The sequence below is a fragment of the Podarcis liolepis genome (assembly GCF_965112155.1).
Source record: "Podarcis liolepis genome assembly, chromosome: 6".
In the NCBI taxonomy this organism is placed as follows: Eukaryota; Metazoa; Chordata; class Lepidosauria; order Squamata; family Lacertidae; genus Podarcis; species Podarcis liolepis.
This window is the reverse complement of record NC_139559.1, coordinates 80,584,143-80,602,340: the sequence shown is the minus strand read 5'-3', so window position 1 is coordinate 80,602,340 and position 18,198 is coordinate 80,584,143. Positions and strand designations below refer to the sequence as shown.

The 18,198-nt window shown below is 49.7% G+C and overlaps 1 protein-coding gene across 9 annotated transcripts in view; it reads left to right on the top strand.

Moving 5' to 3' along the window:
• Positions 1-18,198, top strand: part of NR5A2 (nuclear receptor subfamily 5 group A member 2) — a 116,525-nt gene that overhangs the window by 4,918 nt on the left and 93,409 nt on the right. For 2 of the 9 annotated variants that reach the window (XR_014527020.1, XM_083506816.1), the window contains exons 1-2: positions 11,045-12,121; positions 17,526-17,644. Coding sequence is in view for 4 of the 9 variants with exons in the window: in XM_083506816.1 (XP_083362942.1) it covers positions 12,040-12,121; positions 17,526-17,644 (201 nt within the window). In the remaining 5 variants the exon portion in view is untranslated. Of the gene's footprint in view, positions 1-11,044; positions 12,122-12,282; positions 12,393-16,214; positions 16,931-17,525; positions 17,645-18,198 lie in introns of those variants that run through there. The other 7 variants (XR_014527022.1, XM_083506818.1, XR_014527019.1 and 4 more) reach the window with 5 other exon arrangements.

Genomic DNA, 18,198 nt, shown 5'->3' with positions numbered 1-18,198 from the left:
TCTATCATACCCTTCCTCCCAGAGAAAAACACCAGAAACAATTCAAAATCAAATATTTTCACAGCAGAATAATTGCTGGGATAATGCCTATAAATTATTTTATTTGTGAGTTCAGCAATTTTTACAAAACTAAAGGCTTTACTCCTGGCAGAACCGTAATGACATAAAAAAGAGCCCTCTGGGATCATGATGAGTTCCCATCTAATTCAGCCTTGTATTTCCAATGCAAGCCTTCAGATGGCTCTGGGAACCATACTGTGCACAGCTAAAATTGAAATTAGTTCCTTCATTCGCTTTTGCTTCTTGCCCCACCCACCACAGGCAAATGGCCCCGGGGATCATAGAATCAGGAAGGTTGCCTAGAAGGGAATACAGCCCTACAGCTGAAGAAGGTTCCCCTCACCCCTGGGGTAGATATGGGTATGCCATTAGTCTGGCTCAGTACAAGGCCAGTTCTTAAAGTCTCTATCACAGGGAGGCCTGGGAACTGGAGCTAGGGTGGCGCTGTGGGTTAAACCACAGAGCCTAGGACTTGCCGATCGGAAGGTCAGCGGTTCTAATCCCCATGACGGGGTGAGCTCCTGTTGCTCAGTCCCTGCTCCTGCCAACCTAGCAGTTCGAAAGCACGTCAGAGTGCAAGTAGATAAATAGGTACCACTCCGGGGGGAAGGTAAACAGTGTTTCCGTGCGCTGCTCTGGTTCGCCAGAAGCAGCTTAGTCATGCTGGCCACATGACCCGGAAGCTGTACACCGGCTCCCTCGGCCGATAAAGCGAGATGAGCGCCGCAACCCCAGAGTCGGTCACGACTGGACCTAATGGTCAGGGATCCCTTTACCTTTATGCCATTTGTCTGGCTCAGTACAAGGCCAGTTCTTAACGTCTATCACAGGGAGGCCTGAGAACTGGAGCTAAGTCTGAGGTTAATGTACTGTGCTGACTTCAGGTTTGGGAGGCACTTTGGTAAGGTGTTCTACTAGAATCATGGAATTTTCGAGTCAAAAGGGACCTAAAGGATGATCTTGCCCAACCTCTGCAAAGCTACACTTGCTGTTGTTTCTTGCCATTATAATGGACCAGTTTCAAGGCTACCTAGTGAGCTTCATAGCTTAGCAGGGATACACAGCTTGGTTTTCTAGAGTCACATTTAACACACCAGTGACCATCACAAACCAGTTCTCTTTGGTCTATAGGTGAGCTCTCTAGTCCTTGCCATTGCCCATTCATTTCAATCAATCAGTCGTTTTATTTGTATGCCACCACAGTTGAAAGCTCAAGCCAACTTACAACACACACAAAAATTACATAGCTACAAACATAACAGAAGTAGTCATAAGTACCAGGTAAAGGGACCCCTGACCGTTAGGTCCAGTTGTGGCTGACTCTGGGGTTGCGGCGCTCATCTCGCTCTATAGGCCGAGGGAGCCGGCGTGCAGCTTCCGGGTCATGTGGCCAGCATGACTAAGCCGCTTCTGGCGAATCAGAGCAGCACACAGAAACGCCGTTTACCTTCCCGCTGGAGCGGTACCTATTTATCTACTTGCACTTTGAGGTGCTTTCGAACTGCTAGGTTGGCAGGAGCAGGGACCGAGCAACGGGAACTCACCCCATCGCAGGGATTCGAACCACCGACCTTCTGATCTGCAAACCCTAGGCTCTGTGGTTTAACCCACAGCGCCACCCTTGTCCCTATCATAAGTACCAAACAGAACAACAAAAAGCACACGACCAAATTGAACAATTTCCACCTAAACCATTAGATACAAAATAAAAATACAAAAAAATTAACAGCAACAACTCCACTGTAACAACAACAAAAAACCCTTAAACAATAACCCAGCTCATTTGCATTTTTGTCTGGACCCAGTTTTGTCACCACGTCCCAGATGCAGAGGGCAAGACAAATGGAGATTACTTCTTCTCCTTCCTCCTCTCAATGCTCGCTTGCTTGCTTAGACAGGGCAGGTAAAGAGAAACCAACAGCAGAAAGGATAATAAACAAGGCCAGGAGTCTCTAGGGATTGGCCCTGGGCCTCTTACTGGGTTGTGGACTCCAGCAAGTGCCTGATGATGCCAAACCTTGATGCCAGCCCTGCAAACATACCCAAAAATCGGGGGAAATTTAAATCTTGGTTAATTTCTAGCCTTATCCTTTTATTCCTCTCTTAGTTTCACATAAAACTCATAAAGCAGTGAGAGAAAGTAAGTCAAACCCCCAGTTATCAACTGGAGTTCTGGAACTATTTTTAAAGTACCCTATATAAAATCACTTACCAGACTTTATTTTTTTTCTCCCACCCATTGTAAAACTACAAACTTCCTGATAATAATGTTTAGGAGTTTGGTATGTTTGACTAAGGGAGGTGAAGCGGAGCACTAACTTGAAAAACTGGCCTGGGTTGGAAGAGAAAACGAGCCACTCCGTCACTTCTACCTGTGAAATTTTGCAGCTCGTGTAACATTTATTGTTATCCATCTAATACTAATGGAAGCCTGAAGCACCAGCCTATTGCAGGGAGTGCCTTATTGACCTTATCAAAGAGCAGTTGATATCCCTAGTGCAGTCTCTAGCAAATATGAGCTTGAGCAGGGAATTGACTCCTTGGGGCAGAGACCTGCCTAAATTTGTTTGTTTCTGAGTTCATAGCCTTCCTTTCTTCAGAAAAAGTTCTAGATGGTTCTTTGGCTTATCTTACTCTGCAACGCACTGAATAATTCAGCCTTCCCCAACTTGGTGCCCTCCCAATGTTTTGGTATCCAGCTCCCATTATCCCTCAGCTTCAACCACGCTGGCTGCAACTGATGCAATTTGGAGTGCAAAACCTCTGAAGAGCCCCAGGTTGAGGGGAGGAGGTGTAGACCAAAGTTGCTGTAAAAAACTATAATTCTAACAATAAAGTCCCTGGTTCAAATTTTGCCTAAACCATGAACTGGCTCTGAGCTGTCAGCCACTTTTTCTATGCCTCATTTCTTCCATCTGCAATACAGAGATAATACTGCACTTCCTGAAATATAGAAAAATAAGATATGAGAAATTATTTGAATATTCTGAAGTATTACTCAGATATGAATATGGGAGAGTGAATCCTATATCAAGGTCAGTAGGAAAGTATCCCCTTTCTATGTAACTCCTCAAATCAGTTGGATTGTGAAAGAAATGCAAATAACAGATCAATATATTGACTCTGATCCAACCAAAGATAACCATGATTAACGTTCCAATAAGTCTAAATAAGATCTGTTCAACATACTTCCGCGTTATGTTTAGAATCTCCGTGAACATTCCGATGAAATCAATGAAACAAGTTAGTCACAGCAACTAGATGTGCTGAATGTTCTCATGCAGATGTTTATGATGCAAAAGGGAATCTTCAGAGCGGGTGAAATGTTTCCTGAAACTTCCCCAGTCAGCTGCTTCAATGCAAGTTAGACCAGAAGTGGAAAGTCTGTAGTCTTCCAAATGTGGTTGGACACCACTTATCATCATCCCCAGCCAGCATGACTATTGGCCAGAGATAGTGGAAGTTTTAATCCTGAAACATCTGGAGGGTCACAGGTTCTCTACCGCAGGGTTAGTCCATCTTCCCAGTGGTAAGATCCCTGTCAATTTCGGAGCATAATGACATTTCAACCAAATGGTCAATCAGATATGGCTCTATTCAGCGCAAAGCTAGCTCAGAAGAAGGAGAATGCTCCCTGCCCTCACTCTGAATGGGTAAACACAGCCTTCAAAATGGGTGCGCTTACATGGGTTTCAAGGGTGTTTTAAATGCCTCCCCAACTCAACAGCTAATGTTATCTGGCAATAATATGGCACTTGCCTAAGACTGAATAGAGCAAGGCTTACTTCTAAGCAAAGATTGGAGGATTGCACTGTAAATCCCATTGATCTCAATGGATTCCAGCCGCAATCCTATGCACACTTAGTTGGGGGTTGAGCAACTAAGTGGAATTTGCTTCTGCACAAGCTTATTTAGGATTTTGCTGTTAGTCACAATTAACTTATGCTGTCTTGGTTTCATCACCTGGTGATAAATTCCACTGAAATCAAAGGGGCATGTAGCCCAGTCATAGTCAAGCAAGTGTGCAACTGTAATTCCAATTTAGTAATGGCTGGGAGGTGGGGAGTGGACTGTTGAAAATTGCCAGGAAAGGCATATTGCTTAATACTATTCGAGAGCATTTGGACCAAAGTCCTTCTGTGTTCAATAGAGTTTGCTCCCAGGTATGTGAGCAGAGGAATGCAGCTGTCAACAATGAAATGTCCTCATGCCTTGACGTGGGAAGGAATAATATAACTTTCTCTGTTGATACACGGGGAAGTTTCACGGGGCCTATTTTTCTTTTTTTATTACTAATAATTTAAAAATGCTCTGGTTGCGTTTACACTGAAATAAGGGTTAAGAAAGGCTGGGCGGCTGGGAGGAGGGAAGTTACACAGCGGGCAGCCAGGAGGAGGATTGCAACATCCATCTGCTCGATTATTCACTTTCGCAATCCAAAGCGAAAGAAAGAAAGAAAGAAAGAAAGAAAGAAAGAAAGAAAGAAAGAAAGAAAGAAAGAAAGAAAGGAAAGATCAGACTGTCATCGCGTCTTTTTAGTTTCACTTTGCGCTCGTGTTGTTGACAAGACTTAAATACAGTGTGGGCGGTTCAATTCGAATTCGGTTTTCCTTTTGGAAAGATCCAAGGTGGGGTTTTACAGCAACCAGAGACGAAAACGTTCCTGATCCAGAAATTCGGGTTTCAGTTGCTTTGGGACAGGAAGGAAGGAAAAGTTTGGAATGCTGTGCGATGCGAATGCGGAATGGTGGAAATGGAAGCGCACCAGCGTTTGGCCGAGTTGACACCAGCCTTTTCCCAGCCAGCTCCGCCGCGCGCGGTTTATAAAAAGAGCCCTTGGTGGACTCTGGACCAGGCAGTTAAGATCGTCTCTTTCCCCCGCGGCCCCGCCCCCGCGCCTGACGAAAGGCACATTTTTCCATTGTGTGCCAATGTGATCTTTGCATCTTTGTGGAGGTTCATCAGAGACAAACATTGCCTGCGAGTGGATCTCGACGCTACAGTCTTCCTCTTCGCCTTGACTTAATAAAAAGATTGTCGCTTAATATATATAAAAAAAGATTTTAAATGCAGGACCCAAAAGCACGCCGCTTTGGAAAGAAATCCCAGCTGCTTCCAAACTTGGTTTCTAAGTACAGTAAGCAGACAGGAAGAGTCAGGGTGTGATATGCCCCCCCTCTCTGTTTCGGGGGATGAGGTTTTTTGTTAAAACTACAGTCTTCCACTTACCTGAATGGGACTCTCATTGAGAATTCACGAGAGAGTGATTTCAGAGTAAGGATAAGTGGTTGGTTAAGGTCGCACCTCTGTGGTGTGTGTGTGTGTGTGTGTGTGTGAGAGAGAGAGAGAGAGAGAGAGAGAGAGAGATTTCTAATCCGCACAGTGGTTTTGTGTGCTTTTAATATCGACGCTGGCAATTGACGCTAAGAGACAGGTGACATGCCCAAGGCCAGCTACTGAGTCTGTGGCAGAGGAAGGACTTTTAAAAAAGGGCAACTGGGCTAAGTCACTCGCTGCTCACTGGAATGCATAGGCGCGCTACCATTCTAAGGAATATTATTTGGAGAAAGGTTGAAGTGAGATTAATGTGACACATCCTCCCAAGTAAACATATTTAAGATACCTATTTTCCCCCATGTGTACATTCTTTGAGGATGTAATCTGCTACTACTAAGAAAGAGTGCCTCCAAGTCGTTTGTGGGTGAAGTGCGCGAATACACGCAGCATTTTGCGGGATGAAAAAATGAAGAGGAAGCCTGTCTGATCTGATCACCTGAAATCCAAGCAAGTTCTTTATGAGACGAACGTAAGCAAAGACGGGCTTATGATAGGGCAGCGGAATCCTGCACTCCTCTGCTTGTTTACTCAGAAGTAGCGCCTATTATGTGTCTTACTCCCTGGTAAGGGTGCACAGGTCTACCGCCTTAGTTGGGCGCTATCCGGCCGAAGTGGAACACCAGAGTGAGAAAGATGGAAACAGCGCGTGCTTAAAATCAGGATCCTGGGACGTCCTGTCTTACAGAGTGGCACTGATTAAATAGGTTTAGGTAGGACGACGTTGCGATCACTTTCTTCCCCCTTGGCAGGATTGTGCCCTGTATTTCGCAAGGAAGCGGGAGGGCGAAAGAGGCGCAGCGAAACGTCCTAGCGGGGTGAGAAATGGCAAGAGGCCCGGTGACTCGGAAAAGGTTTGCGCTGGGTGAATTCCCGCTGATAGAGAATGAGCTACTATCCGGCTTCACTTCCAAGAAGCTCGTGGCAACGTACAGGGGACATAAGAGCTCTCTACTGGATCACACCAAGGGCCTTTCTCTTCCAGCATCGCATCCTCCAGTTAACCGACCAGGTGCAGGACCTGGTATCCTGCCTCCAACCATGGCTAGTAGCCTTGATTGCCCTGTTGTGCAATTGCCCAGTCCCTCTTTCAAAGCCAGGCAGTTTTGTGGTTGTCGCTACCTCTTGTACTGTAAAAGCGAATCATATGGTTTTAAGTGCGCGAACCTGCTTTTGCCCGCCCTGGCTCTGGATGGTTTTCGTCTCTCCCCCCCCCCCCTCTCGACACACCATGCATGATCTTGTATTTCTCATCATTTCCACCCCCTCCCTAAACTAAAAAGCCACAGACGTTGTCACCTTTCCTCATAGGGGCGTTATTCAGGCCCCTGGACCAGTTGGGTTGCCCTTTTTGCCAACTCCGCGGCACCATTTTTGGACAGCCATCAACCTGAAGTCAACGCAGCGTTCCAGCGCCATATAGATTTGTCCAAGGACACCATGACACCGGCAGTTTTACTCTGAAGCCCTCCCCAAATGATCGGGAGCACGGACTCCGCCTTGGTCACAGCTGCCACACACGTGGAACGCCGTTTTCATGGACACAATTAGTTCAAAGCTCCTGAGGTTAGGCAGAGAGAGGGATTCCCCGAGCGCACCTCGCTTCCCACCATTGACTCGCATTTGCCATCTTCAGGCCCATTCATTCACCCAGCTTGAAGAGATCCCTTGGGAGCTCTCCACAATCCCTTCTTGTGCTTCCGAGCCTGAGCAATTTGGAACCATCCGCGCACTTCCTCTCCTCTGTTGCTTCGCAACAACCCTACGATTGACCCAAGCTCAGCCGAAGAACTTCGTGTGCCAGAGGCTCTCTCCCCAATCCCAGCCGGACATCTTAGCGCTCTAACACACTGGCCAACTCAAGTTTCCAGGCTCGGGATTGCAAGACTTTGAAATGCTACAGACTGTATTTGTTATTTTACTCGCTCCGCGGTTTCTTTCTTTTTTTCCCTCTCTTTCCCCCTGAAGTGGGCTTCTATCTTGAGTGGAAGGAGGGCGGGTTTATGCTTTCCCCTCCTAACGAAGGCTTCTGAAGCCTCCCTGAGCCATCATCTTGGATAATTGTAAGCGTCAGTCAAAAGCTTCCGCCAAAAGTCCGGGCGAGCTCCGCAAACTCGGGAGAGGCGCGTAGCGCCGAGAGAAGTTAGGAGAAGTTGGTGGTGAAAGGGATGGGGAAATGGGCTTGAAGGAAAGGGCGCCAAGGGCCCTCGCTCAAGGCGAAAGGAAACGCTAAAGCTCTCGGTTAAATTAAAGGCAGACCCGGGAGAGAAGGATGACTTTGCCTTGAAATTGTTGCTTTGGAGTAACGGACTTGGGCAAACCGGCGCAGCCCTCTGGTAGGTTTACACGGGACAGTCGGGTGTCCCTCTAGTCCTGTAGTTCTGACTCGGACCAGCGCGGACTCCAGAGGTAAGGGACTGAAGTCCCTATCTCCCCCGCCTCCCTTCTTTCTAGAGGATTTTCGGATTGGTGATAAGGGGCCCCTTCTCCTGTGTTTGCCCCCTGGGCAATCTCAGATATAACATCGCAGGGGTAATTTTCCTAACACTTTCCCACGGAAAGCGAGTGGTGCCTGCACGTGTGAACACGGCCCCTGAGCCATTTTATTCCGCGGGCCCTCTAGTTTTTGGGTCCTAATGCAACAGCATCTATACCAAATAAGGCCAAGGCATTTCAGCCCCTCTCCCAACCCCCTATACTCGGAAATGCCCCCATTCGCTGCCCTCCAAGGAAGTAGGGTGAGGGTCTCAGTCGTGCAATCCGTTGTTGTTATGCAGGTTATGCATTATGTTTGATGTGGCTTATTCCCAAGTTATGGACGGGTCAAGCCCTGGACCGCTGACCTCTGTTGGAACCTTGGCATGCCTTTAGTAGCCAATTGTTCCTCCTCCTCCTGGGAGGAAGGTTTGAAACTATCTAAAAACAAGCACAAAGAGTCTGGACATTTGGACAAATAAACTCTCCTTCGCCCTCTCAGTCCTTAGCGTTTTGGCGTGGATTATAGGTGCAAAATAGCTCAGGTATCATAGACTTGACCTTACTACTTTCTTTCACTATTTCCCATCGTTTAAGATCTCTGTAGTTTGCAGAGAGATATCTGCAGAAACATGCCACGCCCAGAAGGATGAAGATAAAGATGCTGAGAAGTGTTCTGATTGGTCAAGCATGGCTTCTCCAAGTCTGGCTGGTGATGCTCTAAACTTCTCCCCGACTTCAGCTGAGGGTCCTCCCTTTAGGACCAAAACAATGCCTCCAGTCGCTCGGGCTACCTCCTAGAAATCTGATGCCGCTCTCTTTTACTCTTGTTGTGCAATTGACTAGCCAACAGACTTAACATCAAGGCACTTTCACGGAGCGAACTAGAGGCCCCATACATTCTCCACCCTCCAGCAGATTTAGAGCTGACTTCCTGGTGAAGCTCCACAGTCAAATGAATCCAATGTCTAAAAGGGTCTTCTGGAGAGACTACCATCGTTCAGGCCTGCCCGCCCTTTTCTCTCCCCTTCTGTTTTGTTTTTTTCCTAGTGACCAATGGCATTGGAAGATGAACCGATCCTCAATACAAAGCGCACGGATTAAACAACAACAACACTTTGAGTCCCAGGGAAATGCAAAACAAACAAACCATTGTCAGTAATTTTGGTGGGATCAACGAGAACAAGGCAAAACTCTTGGTTGGTTGGTGAATCGGCAGCCTCAGAACGAAGCAGCGAACAGGTTTTTTTATTGCACCCAGATATTTAATGTTCTGGAAAAGCCCAAAGCAAAGCCAGGTCAATGAAAGAAAGACCTAGGTCAAAAGTGGCCCAATGCTTATCCACGCTGAAGTGACCGAAGGACAAGAAAACCTTTTAAAGAAATAGCCAGGTTTCCAAACTGTGAACGGCATCGCTGCCTGTGTCACATATAGAGTATAAAGTTATTAATGTCGTAAGATATTTCCAAGCCTAAACAGTTAAGAGTGAGGAAGCCTAAGCGAGAGACCCTCTTGGGTCCTGGAGTCTGGGAAGATGATCCGCCGTTCCTTTGGGGGCATCTCTGTGCAGCTGAGAGGGGGCTTGCTGAAAGCAGAGATGGGGGTGGGGAGAGCGGAGGAAAACCTTTGCAGGAAACGCTGATCGGGGCTTTCACTAATTGGCTCTTTTAATTCGCTGCGCAGAGCCACAGGCAGGTCGGAGCGACTGGGTGATCTGGCCTAGCTTGCGGGCCGGCAGAGAGAGAAATGAAGCCCATGCCATTAAAAGCAAAAGGTCTTAATGCCGCTTAGATAAAACTGAGGATCGGGATTTCGAGGTTTTAATTTGGTGACGGTGCAAGAAAACTGGAGAACCAATAGCACCCAAATAAAGAGTGCGGTCCTGTTTCTTCAGGACGCTCCTTCACCATCTCCTGATTAAGCGCTCCCTAAAATCAGAGGAATTTTTTAATGCGTTTCCTAAAATCCGTAGAACTTTTAATCAAACCTAAACGCTAGAACCGATTACTTTTGTTGTTGTGGTGGTTGTGGTTATTGTTGTTGTTAAGAGAAGGGCAGAAAACGTTCATTTTTACAGCCCTGGAAATGGCTTTGCGTTTCTAACTGAGGTGCGACGAGGTCTTCCTGCCCGTTTCCCAGTATGTTAGTTCTGAGCTGGTGTTTCTCCAGCTTGTCACCGAGCAGGAAACAGCAGGTGAAATCTTGATGAATACTGTTGAGAAAACAATAGCCATTGCCAGTCCTAACAGATGCGGATCGGGGCGCAGCATCCCCCCTAAACGGGCTGGGAGAGTGGAGGATTCTGCTCACCGAAATGAAAGCGCAGGTAACGCGCTCAGGAACCCGGCTGGGAAACGTGTCACTTAAAACAGGCGCGTCGTGTTCGCTGGTGACTTGGAGGATTCGAAGAGATGCACATATCAAGCCTCGGCGTGGCCCAGTTCCGAGTTCGCCTTGGGGTTGTTGTTGTTTTTTATGAAGGCGTGAGGCGCGCGCCCGATCCACCTCAACTTCAGCCCGCTTAACTCCCGCGGATGGAAGCCTTAATAAGCACGTGCTTAAGATCTCTTTCGCGGGAAGTAAACGTGCTTCATTTTGGCCGGATCGTGCCCTATTCATTTATTGTTTTGTTAAACGTTCGTCTTAATGTTTGCGAGAGGGCGGCAGTAGTGGGAAGGGCAAGGACCCCTCTCCCCGGTCTAATTCAGGGAAATGTAAGCAGTGGGGGAAGATGGGGGGGGAATCTATTTGCAAAACTTTTAAGATTACTTCGCAGCATCTCAGGAGATATAGCGGTGACGGTGCCCTCTGGAATCTCGAGCTGCCACGCGCAAAAGAGTTGCAACTCATAAGCGGGGCGCGCGGAGGGAGAGCGAGCTCTGGGTCTGTCTAGAGACAGAGCGCAAAGTCTTGGAGTATCATACAGAATGAAGTAGGCAAGATCAAGAACAACTACAAACACGCTGCCATAAGCGCCTGTATCTCGTGGCATTTACCCCGGGGTAAAAGCCTTTCAATCACGGCACAATACGTTTCTGTCCTAAGCGCCTCCTCGTGCTTCCTCTTTCCCACCCGGTCCCCTGGAGGTGGGTTACACAGCAAGGAGGATCGCATCCTGATCCCCCGCGCGCCCCAGCCGGGCCAAGGTCTCCTCTGGCCCTGGCACCAGGGCATCGCCTTCCCCAGATGTGCCTGGCGCACGGCCGCCCGTGCCTATTTACTCGGAAGTCAGTCCCGCTGCGCTGGACGAAGTGAGCGCCACCATAGCTGCCTCGGGAGATCGCAAAGCCCGGAGCAAGAACATTAGCCAAACAGATGAGTTATCTGACAGCCCCGGGGAAGAAGCAGGGAAGCGGAATTGCAGCCTCCGGGACATTTCTTTCTTTACAATGGAAAAGAGCAACTCGGAATCACAGCGATCAAATGTGTCAGGCCCTAATCCCTCCCCCCCAGCCCCCACCGCAGGAAGGAGCATGAATGTCAACCTTACCGGGGTGGTGCTGGTGGAGGAATAGGAGGAGGAGGATGCAAAAGAGGAGTGGGAGAGGGGGGTCGGAAGAACTGTCTGGGCTTCTTCCTCATTGGCTGAACCGGCAGCGTCTGCCCCCGTTTCCTCCCCCCCCCCCCGTTACACCCAAACGCTCGCATTCACACGGCACCCCTCCCCCCTCCTCCCTCCTCCCCTTTCCTCCGCTGGGAAGAGCCTCTTTCCTCGGTACAAAGTGGAGTTGGGCGGCTCCTCGGAATCTAAGTGACTCCGGAGTAGGGAGACTTGGAAGTTGGCGACTCTCCCCCAGCGCGCGGAGAGGGTTTTTTGGGGGGGGGGAGGTGGACCGTGCGAGCGTGTAGGGGGGACGGGACTCCGCTGAGCAGGTTGACCTTCCCGCCCCCTCGCCTTCCCTCCCTCCCCCCGTCCCAAGCCCGACCCCGAGCGAGGCAGCGCGGGCGCCTCATTCCCGAGCGGGGGATCGGGGCGCTCGCAGTGCGCGCAGGCTCCAGCCCACCCGGCTCGGCGTCCGGCAGCGAGCAGGAGCAGAGGAGCGCAGCCGAGAGCAGCCGCCGCCGCCTCCTCTCCGCGCTCCGGTGCTGCCGCCGCCGCGTCCCGGTGCCGCCGTGCCACGGACGCGCAGGCAGCGCCGCCCCGACCGGCCCGCGGCTGCCGCTTTGTCATGCTGCCCAAAGTGGAGACGGAAGCCCTGGGACTCGCCCGGGCGAATGGGGAGCGTGGGCAGATGCCGGAAAACATGCAAGGTAAGCGCCGGGCGCGCCGAGACGCGGGCGAGCGAGCGGGTGGGTGCGCTGCCCGGGCAGGAAAGCGGGCGAGCAAAGAAGCCAGCGCTCGGAAACCGAACCGAGCGCCTCCTCTCCCCCTCCGCGCCGGGAGGGCTCCCTGCAGTCTCCTCCCCTCCGGCAACTTCAAGGCTTGGCGGGTTTTGGAGCGCTTTGGTTCCCAAGTAGGGTGGACTCCGAAGTCCACGCGCGGCCGAGTAGTGCTGCTCCCGCGTGCGCTTCGCCGGCGAGGGTGAGCGCACTTTTTTTTCTCGGGTGGAAACCGTTCGGAGAGTCGGGTCGGACCTAGGAACCTGGGCACTTACTCCCAAGTAAACGCTGCCCGGCTGGCCGGCTGGCAGGGACACGCACAGCGTCTTTGGATGGAGCAAGAGGGCACCAGGAAGGCCCCAGTGAGAATTGGTAGGGCAGCTGGTGGCGAGCGGGTTGCCCGAGCGCGCGCGCGCATTTTACTCGGAAGCAAGTCTCGCTCCCTTGCAGGGTCCTGCTCCCCAGTAAGTGAGCACCGCGCCGGGTGGCGAGCGAGGGTCCCGCAGCGAATTTGAAAGTTGCAGAGTAAGAGGTGGGACATTGAAAGCGGAGGGCCTTTAAAGAGTTTCTGATGGAAAAGAACGGGATCAACTTTTGTTGGGATGCTGGCTTTCAAGTAACACGGGGGTCCTCGTCAGGCACAATCCGCGCGGAAACTTTATTTCTTTCTCTGACCACCCCCCCCCCCGCCCTTGCCAAAAGCTTGTTTTCGCCAATCGCAGAAGTTGACCCAATAAAAGGAACGGCCGGTTTTGGTATGGTTTACGGTGTTGCCCGGGGGGGGGGGGGGACGACGACTGGAAGGCAGGCGAGAATTTGTAAACTTCTACCCGAAAATCACGAGACGCTTGTGCCTTTCTTGGACACCTTAAACTTGGGAATAAGTCTTTTTGCTTTGCAAGTAAAAAAGTGAAACACGTGTGCGGTTGGTTCTTCAGCTTAGGGAGCTTTGGGGACAACGATGGGAAGTTTTTTTTACACACGAGTACATACACTTTTTCGGAGCAGAGGGTGAGCCGCGCTAATGACAGAATCAGGAGGAGGCGGCATCGTACATACAGCCTTTCAGGGAGGCAGCCAGTTGAGAGGGCTGGGAGACCTTTCAATGGGGAACCAAGGTGGTAGAGACCCAGGATCAGAGGAGACGTGCACAGCTCTGAAACCTGCGGATTCTCCTTTTTGCTGCTTTAGTCTCTGGCTGAACTTGAAACTGACAAGGTCAGCCTGGTGGTCAGAAGGGAGCTCATTTATTCTAGCCTGCTCATCTCATTCCAGCTCCTCTAGATCCCAGTGGGCTGCGATTCCCGGAGAGAGCGGGGCAGGATTGCAGCGGAGAGCTGTTTCCTATCTCTAGCGCCTTGTTTCCTGAGGGGCTTTCCTCCCTAGCAAACTCCCAGCAGCAGGAACCGGAGTGCCCTTCTGCAATGGGGAGACCGACCCGAGGGTCTCTTTTCCCCCCACGACCCGTCCGTCCCGGTGACTTCGGACCGTGCCTGCTGCCGGGCTAAAAACGAGGTTTTCTTTCCACGTTGTTGGCGCGTACTGGTGCCAGATTGGAAGCACGGACCCACCGAGGAGGAGCGCGCGGGAACCGTTTGGTTCAGCGTCCTGCCCGGCTGCAATGCAGCGCCTGAGGCTCAAAAAGAGTTTGGGAGCGCTTGGCGCTTCTCGGAAGGCAAGAGGGCTTCAAGTTTCTGAAAGGGTCGGCTGGGTCTGGAAGCGGGGATGGGGGGGGGGGGCTTTGCGAATAGAGTTGCCAGTGTGGGTGTCTTCAGAGCTGGGGAGATAAAACAGGGATCAGGGAGGCAGGAGAGGTTAATTTTTTTTGGGGGGGGGGGAGATAGTCGGGTGTAGAGGTCTCCTAGGTTTTCCCAATAAGACTTAACAGCTGCTCTGTATCTAGCATCCTCTTCAGTCAAGTGGGGGAGGGGAAAGAGGATTGGGGGGGGGGGAGTCTCTGGGGAACTAGTACAGGCTTGTCCCAGTGCAGATGCCTGTTCTCCATGCGCCTGGGGGGCTCATTGGTGGGTTGGGTGGGTGCACTGGTTACACAAACGGAATAAAAAATACTGCCACAAATATATCTTAGTGACTTCACAGATCGGGTTTGAGAACCACTTGAACAAGCCTCCCAGAGGATGTCTAGGAGGAAAGTAATATTTTAGGGGTTGAAAAGGCTGCAATCCTAAGCACTAGGGGGGCATTGAACTCCATGGGAGCATCTGCTTCCGAGTAAACATGGTCAGGATTGCACTGTAGACACCGCAGCCTTCTCCATGCCTAGTCAGAAATTAGTCCCATTGACCCCCCCATTGGTGGGGGGCTTCTTCCCTAGTATCTAGGATTGCAGACTGACCAGTCAATTGTTTTCCATGGAATTTCCTTCCAGCTGAACACGCTTGAGGACGGGAAGCGCCAGGCTGCGATCTTAAGGGCACAGCTTTAACTTACAGGGAGTTGGGTTCTTTTAAAACCAGGTTCTCCGAGTTAACGTTGTTCAAAGCTGGCGGTTGTCAAACCCCACAGACACAGGCTTGCGGCTCCTAAGCACATCATGTTATCTGGAATTACTTTACCAAGTACTGCAATTGCATTAATTGGGAAAGCCTGTTCACGCGCCTGGCAGTCGGCGAAACTCTGGGTGATGCCAGCGGGGATCTCCTTCGCCTCTGCAAACTCGATTCCCAGAGATATGGGGGGAAATCCATTTATTTCGGCTTCAATGGGACCTGGGTCGTTCCAAGAGTTGACGCTGGCAGGAGGGAGGAAGCGACGGGAGTCCCAGGGAAAGCAGAACTTTGGTGATGTGAGAAGCGCAAACTGGGGGTAGGATGGGAAATGAACCCTGAAACTCTCTGCCCGTTTACCCCCACATGCAGTGGGACTTGCTTCTGAGCTAGGAAGTTGCCAGACATGACTGTGCCTCCCTCCGGAGCTGCCACGCAGGACAGGTCAAGGAAGCAAACCCCTCGCGGCCTTTTTTGTTTTTCATTTCCAAGTAGGTCCCTCTCTACTTACAGCAAGCTAAGGCCCGCATCCCTCCATCCCATTTCACCACCAAAGCGATGTAGCTGTAGCATTATATGAACGGGGGTTTGTATGCGTGTGCGCAGAGCACAGCAAAGAGATGCCGAAAGTGCCGAAGTTGGAAAACTGCTTTATTAAGTTATTTTTCCCCTCTTCTCGGTGAATGCACAATATTGGAGCCGCGCAACACTTTCTAAGTGTTTTTAGAACACGCAGGAACTCAACTGCACAAGTGTGGGGCTAGGAGAGGTGTGCGTGTGTAAAGGTGGGGCTGTCACCTCGTTAGAAAGACCCCAATCCAGTCCCAGAATTCAGTAACTCAAAAACCAACAAAGCAAAACACGGCTATCGTTTATTTTAAGGACTCTGCCTTTTGCACCTTCCCGGCAATGCGGAATGCGTTTGAATGCGGAGCAGCGTGGCGATTCCAGGTTTGTGCACGTGCCCCTTTTCTTTCTGAAACGGGCAGCCGACGGCCCCTCTTTCCCTCAGGCCGCAGGCCCTGAAGTCGCCCTGAGAGCTCCTGAGCTCTCTCTCCTTGTTAATTTCACTTTCCCACCTTCTGATCCCCGAAGAGGCTGGCGGAGCGGTGGAGAGGGAACCGGGGCTGCTTCGCTTCTTCTCTGACCAAGCTTTTCCCTGCTGGAGAAGCCTCCTTCTCCAAAGGCCCTGCGCTTTCCCGTGCGCCACGCTCGCCACTCCGTTGCCAGTTCCTGCCCGCGTACATTGTGAAAAGTTGTAAGGAACGCCTTGAATCGCTCGGCTTGACTCGATCATCGAATAATAATTTAAAAAATCAACCCTCTTTGAATCTTCCTTCCATTCAGCCCTGCTGCCGTCTACCGTCCGTGCATCTATCATTTATTCAAACACCTTCCTGGGACTCTGATCCGCCTCCAGCTGCTGCGCCAAAGAGAGCGCAGCGAGCAGAGGCGCAAGGGCGCGCACAGCGGCGTCAACAGAGGGGATCGGGGGTTCTGTTTAGAGTCGATCTGCTGACTGGGCTCTTTTTGGGGGGTGGGGTGGGGTAGATGCCTCGCTTTCCCACCACCCCACCCACCTTCGCGACGTCCCAGCCCCTGTAGCCTCCCACCCGCAGCATCACCCCGCTCCAGCCTTTTCGTTGGGGTTTCTGCTCCTACAGGCAAAGAGTTTCCTTCAAGACACCCAGGGAGTGCTTGGTGGGGGGCGAGGGAGACCGACAGATCTTCCTGTTCGTGTTGCAGGCATCTTTTTTTCCCTTCCTGAGCCGGTGGGACACTCGCCCTTTCACTCCACACCTTTGCAGGAATTTGGCTCACTTGGTGAGCCTCTCGCCCCAACGCGCTGGGCTTTCCTCTTTGGGCTAACTCTGAGGATCGGAGCATTTCCTTGAAAGTCTTTCTCTTGGCCACCGAGCGAGAAGATCCGAAGGAGGGGGCGGGCCTGCCTGTGGAAGAACTTTATTCCTTGTTTTAGTTGCCAGCCTTTGCAAGAGTTTGGAAGCTAACAACTCGGCGCGCAGCGGGATCGGACCCTTTCAAAAGCTGGAGGAGTTTGCCTTGCTCAGGTCGAATTAGGCATAAAAGAAGAACTTCTGGTCCGACGAACGGATTTAGACAAGTTTTAGCGGGATAAGATTTTACAGTTCCCATTTTTCATTTTTGGTACTGTTATAAGAAATTGATTTTCAACTCGGAGCAATTGGCTTTATACAGCTGAATTGGAGGTTAGGTAAATATTAAAAAGTTGGCTGCTGCAACACAGAACTTCGGGGAATGAAACAAAAGCTTCTTTCTCATTAAAAATATGGGGACGTTTGCTTTTTTACGTTTTTCAGATGAAATGCACATTTTCTTATTTTTATTTGGGGTGGGGGCAGGGAATCTCCTAATAGTAAGTTGAAGAAAGCCTAGGGCTCCTGCCCAGTGAACTTGGAAGTGAGCTGCTTTGGGCTTAATGGGACTTACTTGCAAGTAAACATGAAGTCAAATGATTTTGGGGATGAGGTTGTTGGACTGGGGAAGGTAAACTGAGCAAAGTACTGTCAAGAATGCTGGCTGTGGGTGGCTTGGCAGACTTAATTCTCCCAAATGAAATATGGGAAGAAAAGTTATTGGTCACTAATTAAAATGTTTGGTGTTGCTGTTGATTATTTATTGATTGGTGTGCTTTTTTTTAAAAAAAACAACTTTATGACTTTGGCTGTTTAAAGAGGATGAATGTCCAGGAATTGTTTCCCAGTCTCAGAAGTAATAATGGATGTAAGTTGAGGTGATGGGGACATTTGCATACATTCTCATAGGGTGTTATTTTCTTTATTTTCCAGTGTCTCAATTTAAAATGGTGAATTACTCGTATGATGAAGATCTTGAAGAACTGTGTCCAGTGTGTGGAGATAAAGTCTCTGGGTATCACTATGGACTCCTTACCTGCGAAAGCTGCAAGGTTTTTGTACATCTTTTTTCCTTCTTTTTTATGGGAAGGGAAGGGGATTGATAACTTTATCAAGAAAAGGCTTGGTAATTGCTATTTCTGTTTCTTTTGATGGGGACGGCAGAATATTGTGAATATAAGTAAAGTTTCTTTTTGGAAGAAGTTTTGTGAAGAGCAGGAAATATTTCCCTTTTTTAGTCAACAGTAAGAAGAACTCAATAGGGTGTTCTGTATACAGTGTGGCTATATTTACTGCCTTTAAATATTTGGTTGTCGTGAAGTGATGTAGTTGTAGAGGAGCTTTCGTGCCCAGCTGTCCTCAATATTGATTTTAGTTGATTTATATACATTGAGTATTATTGTTCCTGTATCTTGTTCTTGATAAATTTCAGGGCTGCAGTATTGAAGGCAATAGTTTCAAGTTTTTCATCTTTCAGGATGAAAATGTAAATTTCTGTTGTCATACTTTTTATGCTTACACACAGACACAAACAATATTTTATGTCAGTATTCATTTGGAGGGTGATCAAGTGGAAATCAATTAAATGTTTTTTTTTTAAAAAACC